At 41.0% G+C, this 17,044-nt stretch overlaps 1 protein-coding gene across 1 annotated transcript; it reads left to right on the top strand.

Moving 5' to 3' along the window:
• The first annotated feature begins 5,569 nt into the window (after positions 1-5,569).
• tmc2b (transmembrane channel-like 2b) lies at positions 5,570-16,633 on the top strand. The gene is made up of 20 exons (XM_049578954.1): positions 5,570-5,696; positions 5,887-5,928; positions 6,190-6,580; positions 8,532-8,678; positions 10,328-10,418; positions 10,521-10,602; positions 10,696-10,802; positions 10,891-10,989; positions 11,076-11,218; positions 11,299-11,446; positions 12,483-12,677; positions 12,827-13,006; positions 13,673-13,831; positions 14,056-14,184; positions 14,663-14,730; positions 15,011-15,250; positions 15,578-15,703; positions 15,979-16,057; positions 16,162-16,291; positions 16,425-16,633. Exons 1-20 carry the CDS (start codon positions 5,651-5,653, stop codon positions 16,631-16,633), a joined length of 2,811 nt encoding a protein of 936 aa, XP_049434911.1. The 5' UTR covers positions 5,570-5,650.
• Positions 16,634-17,044: the final 411 nt, after the last annotated feature.

Here is a 17,044-nt window from a genome sequence, read left to right as displayed (position 1 = left end):
GGTCAACTTCACTGTAATCTCTCTGACATTATAATGTTTTGCAAAAACCTTTTTTTGGTCATTATTCAACATCATATCTCCGGAACAGAAGTGATGACATTTGTTGGAATCGGTGACACTAATCTCGGTGCCCAACTTAAAACTGTGCTGAATGTACAGATCTTTTGTGCTGCTGGGTTGATGATGTGTGCAAAGCATCTACAGTATGTTTTAGAATTTATACAAAACCCAAAACCAGTGAAGTTGGCACGTTGTGTAAACCGTAAATAAAAACAGAATACAATGATTTGCAAATCCTTTTCAACCTATATTCAATTGAATACACTGCAAAGACAAGTTACTTAATGTTCGAACAGGTAAACTTTGTAATTTTTTGCAAATATTAGCTCATTTGGAATTTGATGCCTGCAACATGTTTCAAAAAAGCTGGCACAAGTGGCAAAAAAGACTGAGAAAGTTGAGGAATGCTCATCAAACACTTATTTGGAACATCCCACAGGTGAACGGGCTAATTGGGAACAGGTGGGTGCCATGATTGGGTATAAAAGCAGCTTCCCTGAAATGCTCAGTCATTCATAAACAAGGATGGGGCGAGGGTCACCACTTAGTGAACAAATGCGTGAGCTGATTGTCGAACAGTTTAAGAACAACATTCCTCAACGAGCTATTGCAAGAAATTTAGGGATTTCATCATCTACGGTCCGTAATATCGTCAAAAGGTTCAGAGAATCTGGAGAAATCACTGCACGTAAGCGACAAGGCCGAAAACCAACATTGAATGCCCGTGACCTTCGATCCCTCAGGCGGTACTGCATCAAAAACCGACATCAGTGTGTAAAGGACATCACCATATGGGCTCAGGAACACTTCAGAAAACCACTGTCAGTAACTACAGTTCGTCGCTACATCTGCAAGTGCAAGTTAAAACTCTACAATGCAAAGCGAAAGCCATTTATCAACAGCACCCAGAAACGCCGCCGGCTTCGCTGGGCCCGAGCTCATCTAAGATGGACTGATGCAAAGTGGAAAAGTGTTCTGTGGTCTGACGAGTCCACATTTCAAATTGTTTTTGGAAACTGTGGACGTCGTGTCCTCCGGACCAAAGAGGAAAAGAACCATCCGGACTGTTACAGGCGCAAAGTTCAAAAGCCAGCATCTGTGATGGTATGGGGGTGTATTAGTGCCCAAGGCATGTGAAACTTACACATATGTGAAGGCACCATTAATGCTGAAAGGTACATACAGGTTTTGGAGCAACATATGTTGCCATCCAAGCAACGTCTTTTCATGGACGCCCTGCTTATTTCAGCAAGACAATGCCAAGCCACATTCTGCACGTGTTACAACAGCATGGCTCCATAGTAAAAGAGTGCGGGTACTAGACTGGCCTGCCTGTAGTCCAGACCTGTCTCCCATTGAAAATGTGTGGCGCATTATGAAGTGTAAAATACGACAACGGAGACCCCGGACTGTTGAACAACTTAAGCTGTACATCAAGCAAGAATGGGAAAGAGTTCCACCTGAAAAGCTTCAAAAATTGGTCTCCTCAGTTCCCAAACGTTTACTGAGTGTCGTTAAAAAGAAAGGCGATGTAACACAGTGGTAAAAAGGCCCCTGTGCCAACTTTTTTGCAATGTGTTGCTGCCTTTAAATTCTAAGTTTATGATTATTTGCAAAAAAAAAAAAATAAAGTTTCTCAGTTTGAACATTAAACATCTTGTCTTTGCAGTGTATTCAGTTGAATATAAGTTGAAAAGGATTTGCAAATCATTGTATTCTGTTTTTATCTACGATTTACATAACGTGCCAACTTCACTGGTTTTGGGTTTTGTAGTTTATTTGCAGCAACATCCATACCTAAAGCATTGTCTATTGTCATGGCTACATATGAGTCTGAAACTGTAACCGCAACTTGACTAGTTGGCGAAGACATACAGCCTGCAAGGCGGTAATTCTAGTTACGACATGTTTTAGACATGAGTGAGCTAAACATGGAGGTGCTATTGTTTTTTTAATTATATTGATTTATTTTTGATCATTCATTACTTTGTTGTCTTTTAAGACATATAAGATGACATCACATGCAATTCCCGAGCTTTAATGTGTTGTTAACCTTTCAGTTTCCTAACAAATTAGTTATATTCCAAATTATCATTTAAAAACCCAGTGACATATATTATCGTCTTGGCCTCTCACACTGAGACACTGAGTGCAGTTGTCCCTGGACCTGTGACTGGGCCAAAGCATTAAACAATTCATTAGACATGGAGGCCATTTAACCTAGCTACCAAGGCTTAAATAGATCCCTTTCTCATCTCTGGCTGGACTTACACACTCAACTTAAATCTGTTTTTCAGCTTTAAAATATAGATATGATACACTGGGTGAGCTTGAAAACATGTCTTCTATGTCAGATTATATTTTTTGGACAGCAATGAGAAAAATGGAACATGTACCAAACATTCAGATTGGAGCTGTCAGTGTAACTCCATTCATCATGATCTCTTGACCTTCATCGTGTAGCATAGATGACTTGTATCATCTGATAACAGCTTGGCTATATCCAGTGTCCCAATATCTGATTCTGCTCTCCACTTATTGGATACTGAGCACTGCTGTCAGTCAACCTGTCATTAAGCTGACCTTTCACTCAGATGTAAAAGTAATGGTGTTGTTTCATTAGTTAAACTTTGTTAACCTGAAATTCTAGATATTGACAGTTGTTCAAAGTGTTGTTCAATTGAAATTTAAGATCAGAGCAATGCAAAAGTTGTCATTGAGGGATAAGTGTTGTCTCTAAATCATTTAAGACAACAAGTCAACAGGCTCATAGTGCCACTGACGTTGAGTTACGGTGCCAATCAAATCCACTTCCAATGATGCTCATGATCAATTCATGGCAAGTGAGCATTAAGTATTAATTCTGCAGTTATTTGAGAACTAGAGGATGGAGTAAGCCCCTGTGCTTTATTCATTCATCATTTGCCAAGAATTGTCAATCACATTATTTAATGAAGACTTAAGGAACGCTGAGTAAAGCCTTCCTCTTTCCTGTACACTGGAGACAGTCATAATCTGCCTCACTCTAATTCATCCAGGTAATACCAACCTCCTGATGCTCACTGTCTCACCCTCCCTACTGCGTTTTGGCTCCATCCCAGTCTCCCTCCATGCTGGTACAGTGTGGAAGAAAACTGAGCCATGATGGGTTGCACATTACCGGATATCTCAATGTCTGATGTACCACGATGGGTATCTCTTCTTCACTAACAGGGAAGGGAGGAGCAAGACACACTGATTTGACTGCTCAAGTGGTATCCAGTTTTGCTTTGGAGAGTAAAGGTTGCCACTGAGTGTGAACTTGTGGAAAGTTAGATGCTTTTTAGTTAATGGATGTTCAGAATAAATGCATCTAGGGCCCCTGAAAGCCTAAGTATTTATAGTGAGAACAAAGGATGGAAAGGAGTATTGAATGGATGCAGGAAGTGGAGGGGCCAATCAGGGGGAGGAGTGAGAGGAGGAGCTGGATGAGGAGGACATGAAAAGCTCCAAGGGCTTAGCTTGTCTTTCAAGCCCTCAGGCCAGCTTTCATACAACCCCCGGAAGTGTGTTGCTCTCTGTGTTAGCAGCGTTCTGGCGTCTCCTGTTTCCTCCTGTATTATTTAAAAGGTCAGATCTGACATTTGACCATAACTACACAGGTAGTAGCTGCATCTTAGAGGTTGAAACATGTAATGTGGACTGGAACATTTGTATTATCCCTGTGCCATCACAAGCTCTTAATGAAAGAATAGCTACACATTTTTTTAAAGTCCGTCATAAACAATTGCAATTAGAAGGTCACTTGGACAGTGCAGACCTCATACGGTGATGCTAATACAATGGTTAGCACTGGTAATGCTGTCCCGATCCAGAGTGGCAGAACGGTGTCATCACAGAAGAAGCATATGCCCTCCCTCTGATTCCCCCCAGGTCACCCCTGTGAATGTGAGCTAACCCCAATTAACACTGTTAGCTCTGTCAGAACTGTTGCCGATCTTAGCACTGTACTGTTAGCATATCCACCAGACAATCCTGGCCTAGATGTGTATTGCGAGTTTAATGAAAGTGAAAAATAATTTGTGCATATGCTATGTGCTATACATCTAAATATGACACACTAGGTATACTGCTGTGTCTGTTTTGGACGTTTATGGACAGCATGTCAATTTACGCTGGTTACATGCATTGTGTCTTTTCAAAGTACACTTCCATTGTCACAGGAAATGTATAATTTCTGCTTGTTACATGCCTACAATGTTTATCAAATTAAACTTACAACATAAGTAAACCACTTTGCTTTTAGGTTGATTTTCTTAGGTTTAGGCAACAAAAGCACGTTGTTAGATTCAGAAAAAAACATCATGGTTTTACTTAAAATTCACTCAGGAACTCAACAGCAGGCTCCCAGGTGAAAGTCCTGAGTTTGTTTGACTCATCCGCTCTATAGGCACTTTTACGCTTTATTCATTACAGAAGTTGCCGGCAGCATTACAAATTGACACTGCCCTGTGTGTATCATACTAGTGAGAATAGTACCTCTGTGCGTTGGTCTCTGAAAGCTTTAGTGATAAAGCAGTGTTATTTGATGAGTAGGCCAGTGGTTTTTGAATAATCTTGCTGACGAATGAACAGACGGACCAACAAACTGAACCAGGAACATGACCTGCTTGGAGGAAGTGAAAATGGATTCCTTATATGACTAACATGCAGCTGCAGCATTAAGAGTTAATTAAATCAAATGGGTATTAAGTCACAGTTGTGTTTCCTTGTTGAGTTCCAGTGGAAAGTGGAAACTCAGACTGCTTTTTCCAAACAATTACTCTCTCAGTGCACACATTGAGCTTGTGAGTATTATTTAGACTTGAAAATGTGAACCTATCCTTTGATGAACAACTTGTAAAACTGCACTAAATTTAATTGGTAGTGGAGATATAGATTTACAGGAGTAACTCTTGTGTATTCAGTTTACATTGTATTCCTACACCTACACTCGTACAGTATTTACATTCACTGACTTGTTTCACTTTTCTCTCAGGATTACTTAAGCTTTCATTAAACTTTAATGGGGTCTGACCTTTATGTCCACATTTGCTCTGGTGTCTCCTTTCTGGGTCACAACTTAATGATGTCCACCCACCAGTTTTTGGTCTCAATGCTGTTTCCTTGTATAATCACACACACTGACAATGATATTACAGTAATACAGGTTGTTAGCTATTATCCAATTTGAATTAACTTGAGGATTAAAGCAGGTGGATTGGATCCAAGCTCCGGTAAAATATCAATTAGCATTTTGACTGACAAGTCCATTGTCTGATCCTGTTCTCCCAGGCTCCTGATTATCATCTAATGGACTGTGTTGTCTTTGACGGTCGTCAAGGAGCCCAGGCTTTGTACAGCCTTAACAGAAGAACACCTGTTCCTGCATGAGTGTTTGTGTGTGTGTGTGTGTGAGTGAGGTTTTGTATCCTGGCTTTTTGACACAGTAGCTTCACAGTGAGGTGTAACAGCCCCTTACGCTGAGTGACTCATGGATGGAGAGGAGGCAGAGCCTGAAGTGAGCAGAGGAGGTCTAACCGGAGGAAATAACTAAAAGAGAAACAGTAAAATGCCTCCAAAAAGGAAAAACGACGCTGTAATTAAGGTCGAAGATGGTGAGAAGATTTTTTAAATGTTATTATATTGGAAAAAAACTGTCTTTAACTGTTTCTAACATTCGATTTTCAGCTTATTTCATTGTATTGATAATGACTGAGTAAAAGTCAAAGTTAAGTGGTAAATAATTATTATGTAGAGGTGTATCGCCTTAATTTGTGTGTTGGTGTCATTTTTGTGTGTTTACAGTTGGGATGGACGTTGATGCCGTGTCAGACAGTGGAAGTGAAGGTGAGTTTATTTGCTTTTCATCAGAAAATTAGTTAAATTGAGCAGGGTATGGGTATGCCTTGAAGATTTGCAGCAATATGACAAAGTGATGGACAAAGTAGTATAAATTCCTGCTTGTTTATTCCTCTGTCATCCAAGAATTATTCTCGTACATTTTATTATGATACTTTGTACTTTTGATGAGCTAGAAAATGTAATGAGACTAAGGTCACTGTTGCAAAAGCTTGATGAACTTGTCTAAATATATTTGTCTCATCTCAGATGAGGCCAGGAAGAGATCTAAAAACAGAAGAGCCAAACCAAAACGTGCAGCCAAACGGGTTAGTGATGATGAGGAGGATGAAGAGGATGAGGCACCAAGGAATAGAGGACAAAAGAAAAAGGCCAAGCCTCGGGACAGTGATGAAGACGATGAGGAGGACAACCGGAGTGTGAAAAGAAAAACCTCAAAAGCCTCTAGGAAGAAAGCTAAGGAGGAGAGCGATGAGGAGAGCGAGGAAGAGCGAGATAAAAAGAAAAGGCGAGGGTCAGCTGCATCCAAAAAGGAAAAAGAGGAGCAGAACAAAGAGAAGAAGGGAAATACTAAAGGGAAACAAGGGAAGGATAAAGGTGGAGAGAAGGACAAGAAAAAGAAGAATGGGAAGTTGAGCAGGTGCGGTATTCTCTGAGAGCTGTCTCTCACCTCTACACACCTGTATGGGCTTTCAGTTTCATGCAGACCCCTGAAGCTATGTGGCATATATTCAGGGACATGAAATATTAACAGTGTAAATTACTTCACTATTATTACAACACAGAATACACACTTGTTTCCCTGAATATATGGCATTTAGAGTTTATCTGGTTGATTTTTAATGTAGCATATCAGCAGTGAGATGCTGTTCATGTACTGAGAAAAGTTGCAAAATGTCTCTGGCTTGTCTATTCATCAACAACGAAATGTTTAGCATTCAATTAATAATTCAGTTAATGATGAACGAGTTCGCGTGATAGAGATTTTTGGCTGTTGTAAAGGATGGTGTAATCTCATTTGTTCATCCATTATTTACTGCGTGCTGCCTTTTTAAAATAAAGGCAACGGAACAAAACATCCTGAGACACCAGATCTTCCCACTGTTTCATTGGGAGCTGGATGCATTTTAAAATGTAGCTAGCTACCGGCTCTGACTATCCAATGTCAATAAAGAAGGTTTTAACCTTTGGTAGAGGAAGAATTCATATCCATACACTGAGTCTTAAACCTGTTCATAAAAATAAGTAACGTAATAATTTAATTTGTGGAGAATTTTGCAGAAATGTTTTGACAATATGCTTCATAGAATGTAAAAGAAACTTAAGACTTAGCTTATTAAAACAGTGTTGCAAGGCTTTTGACCTCGACTGGTTGCCTATGGACCATTTGAAGATGTCTTTCAGTTACTATGAAACAACATTTTTTTCCACGTAGACTTCCGGTCCAGCCACTACTGCATGAAAAAGGATATGAAATGCTGAAGTGTAGTCTTCCTGAACTGAAATACACACACGTGGCTGCTCAATGGCACAAACTTGATGTCAGAAATAAAAGTCTACTGCTTTCCCAAAGACGTGCCACTGCAAAGTGTGTATTGCAGCAGTCAAAAGAAAGAACTGAACCCTGTTTGGAAACTCCAGGGTCTGTGCCGCTCATTTCATTAACGCTAAGTAAGCTTGTTCAAGCTAACGATCATTAGCCAGCGGTCTACAGAGGGAGAGATGAATATTTGTATTTGTGTGAGCTGTGTGTCTGTCCTGTCACTTTCATTCTCCAAAAAAAAAATCTCCAAACTTACTGGTAGTGAAATCTAAATCTGACTTTACACTGTGTGTATTTCAGTTCAGAAGGACAAAAGTTCGGCAGTCTGTAAGTTTTAGTTTTAGAGCTGATTTTAAAGTTGCCATGAGTTTGATTTGATTTTTGCCCCCTTGTGACAGCGAAACTGTCTTAGACATCAAAGTGTGCAACCATTTGAAGGAAAATAATGAAACTGGCAGTGTCTGACCATTTCTTTCATTTTCTGGAAAAACGTTCACACTCACTTCATGAAGTGAAACGAAATGTCTTCCAGGAGTGACTGTTGGACAACATGCTGTAGTTGTTTTCAAGCAAAGCCCAGCCCTATAGCCATGCTAGGGGCCTCTTTGACACTGTATTGTAGCCTGCTTGTTATAACTTTGAACTAAATGACAAGGTCATCACATGTGTGTAATGTGTTATCATGCTATCATTTGCTAATTAACACTAAACAGTGTCTTTAGTTTTACAGGTATTTGGTCATCCCATATCATACCAACTAAAGTCTGGACAAATTAAAAGTTTTTAAATTGAATTTATTAAAACTATTAACGAATCTAGAATAATTTCGGGTAACGTACATACTTGCCTTATTTCACATAGATCAATATGCTGTTACAAACGTGATATCACACATGACAGTGAATGAAAACTGAATATCAGTTTTAAAGCGTAGTCTGAAATACTGGCGCTCCAAAACTGATTTTAACTGTGGCTTTGAGGTTTCTGATGTTGGTGTCTGAGCGTCTTGTCAAAGCCATGGCATGTGACAGCTCTTTCCCTTCATCAGCTCTTCCTCCTCCTCTGATTCTGATGAAGAGTCGCTGTCGGAGGGTGAGATCGCAGCCCTAAAGGAACAGGTTGAGGAGAAGAAGAAACTGATCGCTACATTAAGGAACAAACCCTGGCGCATGAAGAGGAGACTTGTGCTACTCAAGTAAAAACAAAAACAAAAAGCTTACATCTTCTGCCCTTTGCTTGTGATAACTGTAATTTCTGGTTGATGCTGCTGCTGCATTTTGTTCTTGCTCCTCCTTTTTTTGCTTGTTATGCATTTGTGTTTTATTAACTATTTCTTAAACAAGCATTTTCCTAAATGCCTACCATCACTCATGTCGTGTACATGTGATGTTAATTATGCTTTATTAAAACTTGTTTAACGCTACCTTAGCTGTTTGGTGTGTCTCTTCATCAGTGCTGTGATGGTATGGAAACATGCACAGTATGGAAAATCGAAGCTGCTACAACAGAGGTTTTACCGTGACATCTGAGCAGGTTTCCAGTCACCACTATTATGGGTAATATTCTTCTCGAATCATAAGCAGGCATTTGCCCACTGAAATTTGCCCAAATATTGCTGCCCAATCAGGAGCCGGTATGACGGCATCCGCTAGCTTTCGCCCTCTACAGCGATGGCAATTGCCCACTGACTTTCAACCCCTACAAGGTTAGGTGATGGCTCCACCCAGTTCAGCTGCATGCTATCTGGGTTGGCTGAGGCCCCCTTCTTCTCCGCTGCGGCAGCCTAGCCTATAAAGAAGTACGTGGGCTGCGGCAACTAAACTTAAACAATTCAGGATCAGTGTGGCCGGGTCGATGTTACGTCACGACAGGGCGTTCATTCATCAGGCTGTGTGACATCAAACTAAGGTTACGATATTGTAACCCTAGTTTTATTAGCACAGACGGAGCCCTCTACCAAGGGGCCAAATTGCTCTTATGCTGCTTGTTGAAGAGAATGTAGGATACTGGGACTGTCATAGGTGTTCTATATATACTGTGGGCTCTGCAAGTATTTGGGTAGTTTATGTTTATGTAATATTAGTCTAAGTTTATGCAATATTCAGTGGCCGAATGTACGCTTGGATGAGAGTATTACCCATAGAGTCCAGAACTAGGGTTACAATATTGTAACCTCCATTTTGTGCATTTACAGAACTGAGCTCTGATATAATGCTCACACAAATAAGATTGCTCTTGGTGGAACATGACAGGGTTTGCCCGATTAATTACGTTCTCCCAGACAACTTAATTGTGCACAGAATTTGGAAACCTCTGAAAATGAATAGCTATTGGTTCACCCACATTCACAATTACTATTCAGTTGTGTAAGTTCTCCCCTCTGTAAGATGCAGGAGACACATGAGAACAGTTGCTTATAAATCTCAGATGAATATGCAGTGGCACACACAAGCTTGGCTTTAGTTCAGCCTGTACTACATCTTCCTGTCAGTGTGAGAAGACTGTAAACACAACCAGGGTCAGTGTAGGTAAGTGTGTACTTGGTGTGTATGTCTCTATGTACAGATCAGTGTAAGCAGGTTTCTGCAAAGGCAACTTGAGAGGTGAATTGCCCTGACTTTTTCATGAGCTTGACACTGTTTAATGCATGCTGTTGTGGCTAACTGACCTTCTGCTTGCCAAGTCTTCCTTCTTGTGCTCTAACCATATGCAATGCACCATCAATCAGTAAATCATCCCAAACACGTCGTTTTTCCTATTGCTCCTGTTGCCACTGACTAATTAATTAACTAGTCAGGTTTATCGTGTTTTTCAGTTGGATGTTGTCTCTAATTTATCAAACAGGGAGTCCCAGGAGTTTGTTGAAAAATTTGAAGGAGCTCTTGGGAAAGGAAAAGGCAAAAAGCTGTATGCATACAAAGTCATGATGACCAAGGTAATCAGCCCATTTTGCAACACTACAATACAAACTTTATAATGAGGACGAAATTGTAGAGATAACCATTTTAAACTTCTTTTTTTTTTAAAAAAAATTCAGAAACTGATCAAGTTTAAACGTGACTTTGAGAATTTCAAAACAGCCTGCATACCCTGGGAGAGGAAGATAAAGGAAGTTGAAAGTTGGTATCTCAATGACATCATGGGAAAAGTAATCACTGAGCTATGACTTTACTGTTTCTTCTAAGACAAGCGCTCTCTTTTCCTAATCATAGGTCACTTTGGATCATCCGTGGCATCCTACTTTATTTTTCTGAGGTGGATGTACGGTCTGAACCTGGTGCTGTTTGGGTTCATGTTTGGCCTGGTGGTGCTACCTGAGGTACGGCCTTTCTCACAATACATGTTAGTTGGTGGTTCTTGATGTAGCAGACAATGTGCATTTTCGTCTTCCTCCCTTCTGCTTGCAGGTTCTCATGGGTCTGCCCTACGGCTCCATTCCCAGGAAAACTGTGCCTCGAGAGGAGCAGGACACAGCCATGGACTTCTCTGTGCTCAATGACTTTGGAGTAAGAAGTTTTATTTATTTATCATGTTGTCATTCATGACAGTGTATGTGTCTGTAAGTATGAAAATTTTAATACCTCATCAACAGGGATACTGTAAGTACTCCATTTTGTTCTACGGGTACTACAACAACGAGCGAACAATCGGGTTGCTGCAGTTCAGACTCCCTCTGTCATACCTGCTGGTGGGCGTTGGAATCTTTGGATACAGCCTGATGGTTGTCATAAGAACGTAAGGCAAAACTATCAAAGGTGCAGTCATTGCAGACAGAGATGTTTGTTTGTTTTTCATGTGGTCTTTTTTCTTCTTAGGATGGCTCGTAACTCAAACGAAGGAGGTGATGGGGCAGAGGAGGGAGAGTTCACATTCAGCTGGAAAATGTTTACCAGCTGGGACTACCTGATAGGAAACCCTGAGACTGCAGACAATAAGTATGCGTCTATTACCACCAGTTTCAAGGTTAGCAGGTGTGTGTGTGTGTGTGTGTGTGTGTGTGTGTGTCTCTCTCTCTCTGTGTCTGTCTGTGTTTGTGTTAGTGTATTTGTGTTGGGGGAATGAACATTGCAACATGAGCAGGATTTCCCTAGATGCACAACAGGATGCCCAGTTGCTACAAGATATACTATAGTTTAAAGAGTCTGCAGTGACAGTAATTCTAGTAATTAGAATTTATAATAATTTGAGCTGTATTTCACATTCAGAGCATTAATAGCGAACAACTATTTACTGTGCTATCCCAGGTCATTAAATACCAACCAACTAAAGCAAGCATGTTTTTATGTAATGTAAACACTTTGACGTACTTCATGTGAGTCAGTGTATGACCACAGTATGTAAATTGTGTATCGTTACATTAAAACAACATTGACTTTTGGTTCACCGCTCAAGAACTGTGGTCTCCCGGATTAAAGTCTGTTTTTGTTTAAGCTATCCACCTCCCCTCCTGCCCAGTGGACTATCTAGCTCTTTATACTACGACAGTCATTCTATGTTTCAGTATTGATGTGGATGGGTTAACATTGGAGTTAACTGAAAGCCTATTTGATGCTCTTGGAATCAGAATGGTCTTTACAGAATCAGCAGGGTAATGGTTTCGTGAACAGAGCTTAATCTGAGCTTCTCACGCGTGCATGGTAGTTCATGTGAGTCTCTGTGAGTCCCTGTGTGTGTATCCCACTGGCTAGCTAATCACCACCACTCTGCAGTGCGCTTATAATGCGGCCACCAGTAATAATGCCTGGCCAATGATAGTGGAACAATGTGTAGCGCCCACCAAGCAGTTCAGCGCCACAAGAGCTGGCTTTGTCAGCACTGTTGCCATTATTAGCAATGTTCTCACTGTTAACCATGTTCAAGCTGTTAGCACTGCGCTGGCTCATTCACGTCCATGTTGAGAGCCTAGTGCAGACAATCCTGGCTGTGGCTCTGAATCATAGATATGCTCCAAATGTTGCATGCAGCTCCTTAAAACTGAGTTGTTTTGCCCCACCTCTAGGAATCCATCGTGGATGAACAGGAGAACCAGAAAGATGAGAACATCCACCTCCGACGGTTCCTCAGGGTTCTGGCAAACTTTCTGATCTTGTGCAGCCTTGGAGGCAGTGGATACCTCATCTACTTCGTGGTGAAACGTTCTCAAGAGTTTGCTAATAGGAAGCCAGAAGATCTGTCGTGGTTTGAGAAGAACGAGGCAGGTTGACATTAAACATCTGGTATTTCTTTACCTTTTGTAAAGTGATGATTTTTCAGATACAGGGAACTAAATTTAGGGGAGTTGAGGCTTGAAAGTGACAGTGATTAATGAGATTATCAACCCCTCTCTCTTGTCCAATGTATCAGGTGGAGTTTGTGATGTCTCTACTGGGGCTGGTGTGTCCTCCTCTATTTGAAACCATCGCAGAACTGGAAGATTATCACCCTCGTGTTGCCCTCAAGTGGCAGCTGGGACGAATCTTTGCCCTCTTCCTGGGAAACCTTTACACCTTCCTCTTTGCCCTGTTTGATGAAGTTACTGCCAAGGTATGACAGAATTGCTACATCACTGACTCACTTTCAAATTACTGTAATTCACAGTAAAGCTGTTTTGTGACAACTCATGCCTTTAAAGCAAGAGTTTGACACATTGGGAAATTTGCTTTCTGGTAGAGAGATGAGAAGATCAATACCACTCTGTCCTGTTTCAAGACTACGTCCAGCTGCTAGTTAGCCTAGCTTAGCACAAAGACTGGAAACAGTTAGTCTGGCTCTGTAAAATGGTAACAAAATCTGCCTATCACCACCATTAAAGCTCAGTAATTAAAATAAATCTTGTTTGTGTCATCTGTACAAAAAAACTAAGTGGAAAATGACAATTTGCTTTTGAGGAAGAGTTGTGTGCTGGACCTTTTCTTGCTGGGGATTTTTTTTTGCCATTTAACAGTCAGTTTTGCTGTTTTTCCTGTCCAGTCATTGTGCTAGGCTAACCATCTGTTGGCTGTGGCTTCACATCTAAAGGACATATATGAGAGTGGTATCAATCTTTGCACCCAACTATCAATCAGAAAGTGAATAGTGTTTCTTGAAACAAGCATTTATTCCTCTGTATCCAGGCTACAAACTGCATGTTTCCCTGTGTGTGAACTGTGCTACATAATGCAAGTTTTAGTTGCCCTGACTTGAGTATGCTTTGCATTTTCTATTCTTTAGTTGGAGAGCGAGAAGGCCATTAAGAATGCCACAATATGGGCTTTGGATCAGTACTATGCCAACTACAGCTCCTTCTTCAACACAACAGATGTGCCTCCTCCAGATGTGCCCCCTGCCGACGTCATCAGAGGACCCTGCTGGGAGACTGGAGTGGGAATAGTCAGTAGTGGCATTGTACTGTATACTGGTGAATGAGAAAATTTGGATGCAGATGAAGATGAATACATCAGTAGCTACAGCAGTTACAGTTAGAATATTTTTACTCAGTGTGCAGCATCATTTCTCTTTTTTGTCACCTGACACTTAATCAAACAGAGGAGACCTGATTTCATTGATCGGTTTGTATTTGTCCTTATTTCTTGTTGGCTTCTCATGCTGTGTAGGAATTTGTGAAGCTAATCGTGTCGGACATGCAGGTGAACTATTTGACCATTCTGATTGGTGACTTTGTGCGAGCTGTCCTTGTCCGCTTCCTCAACTACTGCTGGTGCTGGGACCTGGAGGCCGGATTTGTGAGTACTCTGTGGCATGTTGGGTCATTACATGCGTTTTGTTTGTTTGGTTAGATTTAGTAAGGAATTCACTTATTCATTATATTTTCTTTTTACCTATCCAACAAAACATTACACAGTTTCCGTGTCCTGTGCTGTAAACGTCACGCTACACCACGCCCGCAGTCATGCGTCTGAACGTGAAGTTCAAGTTGGTGTATCAGTTTATGTCATCATTGTATAGCTACTATGTCATTTGGCTATTATTGAACACTGTGTGAGTACAGCACAGTTCATATTGAATGCAAGTCAACCTGATACCATACAATGACATCTGGCAAGACAGCTGATCCCTAACATTCAGTGACACAGGACACTGCAATGAGAACTTAATTACAGAGAGAGAGAGAAACATAGACAGGAGCAAATGCAAAGTGTATCAAGGTGGCTCTTATTAATTCATTTGAGCATGCTAATTATGTTGTTGTGTTGATTTCAGCCTTCATATGGAGAGTTTGACATCAGTGGAAATGTGCTTGGGCTCATCTTCAATCAAGGGATGATATGGTGAATTACTCCACATCTGCATGGTTGATTTTATGTTCTGTCTCTTTCTGTATTCTGTAATGGGACTAATGGTAGACTAATGAGCTTCCCTCTGCTGCAAGACTGTCTCCAGTGTGCCTGTAATTAACAAAATAGTGAATGTGGAGTGCCTGCCTCTTCAAATTAGACCTGTTATTTGACTGTTGATATTGGAGCGAAAATGTTGCAAAAATAACAAATTACATTAAATCACCATTTACAATATCCAGTAAATGTGTCTAATGTTGTTGCTGTTTTTCAGGATGGGAGCATTTTATGCTCCAGGTCTGGTGGGTCTGAACGTATTGCGTCTCCTGTGCTCAATGTACTACCAGTGCTGGGCCGTGATGTGCTGCAACGTTCCTCATGAGCGAGTTTTCAAGGCCTCGCGGTCCAACAACTTCTACATGGGCCTGTTGCTGCTGGTGCTGTTCCTAAGCCTGCTGCCTGTTGTCTACACTATCATGACCTTGTCTCCGTCATTTGACTGTGGGCCATTCAGGTCAGTAAGAGACGGAGAACGTAGGAGTAAAATGGTACATTACATGATACTGAAATCTGAATTAATATTACAAAAGCCATATTCGCAGAGTATGACCTGTGGACCTTCAGGAATTTGTAATAACTGAGGGGTACTCGATGACTCCACTGCATATTACCTTCCTTATTTCGCCAAACTCAAGGCTTGTGATAATATTAGTCTTGTTGTTCATTCCAGACCTTTTCTGTTTGAGACTGAGATTGTGATAGCAATTATACATTTATGCTTCAACATAATAAAACTGTCTCACATGTGTGATACTGTATGTCATTTGTGTTTCTTCCCCAGTGGCCAGGAGAAGATGTATGACGTGGTCATGGAGACTATAGAACAGGATCTACCAGCCTTCATAGGGAACATTTTTACATATGCCACCAACCCTGGACTCATAATGCCTGCTGTCCTTCTCATGGTGTAAGTATTATTTACACATCAGCTGAAAAATAATGTTTTAACTACAAAAAAGGCAAATTGAGGTTAAATGCCATCTCATGTAGGCTGTAGAGGAAGGGAAACCTAAATAATTTCAGCTTTTAAAATGTCCCTTAAAATGTCATTTCACAAGACCTGTATGGTTTTCTGGTTATTTAGATGTTTTCACTTGTGAAATTTTTTAACCGACTGTGGTCTATGCTGTTGTGCAGTTAATGATTGCTTTCACCTAAAAGACTTTTAACACTGTACAACAGGTTGGCCATCTATTACCTTAATGCAGTGTCAAAGGGATACCAACAAGCAAACATAGACCTCAAAAGGAAGATGCAAATGGTAAGTATGAGTGTCCTTGCTGTCTTTTCCTCCTTTTTCAGAATTTCCTTTGTTCAAGATCCAATCAAACAAATGACTCTCTGGTTTATTGGTGGACACTTTAGGCTCGAGACGAGGAGAAGAACCGCAGGAACAACAAGGACAGCACAAATCAAGTGATGAAAGACTTGGAGGACCTGCTGCCAAACAAGTCTCTAATACCGCCTCCCACTGAGGAAGAGCTGCCCCCACCTGGTACACACACACACACACACACACACACACACACACACACACACACACACTCCTTCATCGTACATGCTATCAGCCAATTTGCACCCGACTGTCCACTCATTTTGCTCTCCGACTGTCTTCTCAGATGTTGTAGTTGAGAAAGGCAGCAAGTCTCCCAAAATAAAGCCAGGTGCAGCAGGAAAAGGGGTTAATCTGCAAAAGGATGTATCACTGGCTGCACCAAATCCCAGAGCTCCAGTGAACCGTGCCCCCGGGCCAAGAACAGGGCCTCCTGGAAACACCAGAGGACCTCAACCTGGGCCTGGGAGGGGGAGAGGTCGGGGTGGGCCAAAGCGACAATAGCCATGATTCATGGACTAAAATACCTATAATTGACAACAGCAAGCAGTGTTTGTTAGTATGTCAGAGTCACACTGTAGGCGTCATGGAGGGTGCCACTAAAATAATCATACTTTTTAATTCTTTAGATGTAACTGACTGATGACCTGCTCCCTTTTTGAGAAATGATAGATATATATTAATTAATTAACAGATATTTTTTACCTCAATGAAAAGCAGTATAACTAGTATTTCAAACTAGCCAAATACTTAAAGCTCGCTTATTTCAACACTGTGTCTTTCTTACATGTATGTCCCTTAAAATGTCTGAGCTTCACTATACTGACGTGTAACTGTGAGGTTTGTTACTGGAGAGGTGTTTTCATATTCCTCTACTGAAGGGGATAATGCCTGTGCACTTCCCTAAAATCTGAG

The sequence above is a fragment of the Epinephelus fuscoguttatus genome, linkage group LG6 (assembly GCF_011397635.1).
Source record: "Epinephelus fuscoguttatus linkage group LG6, E.fuscoguttatus.final_Chr_v1".
Taxonomy (NCBI): Eukaryota; Metazoa; Chordata; class Actinopteri; order Perciformes; family Serranidae; genus Epinephelus; species Epinephelus fuscoguttatus.
This window is presented reverse-complemented; position numbering and strand designations above follow the sequence as displayed.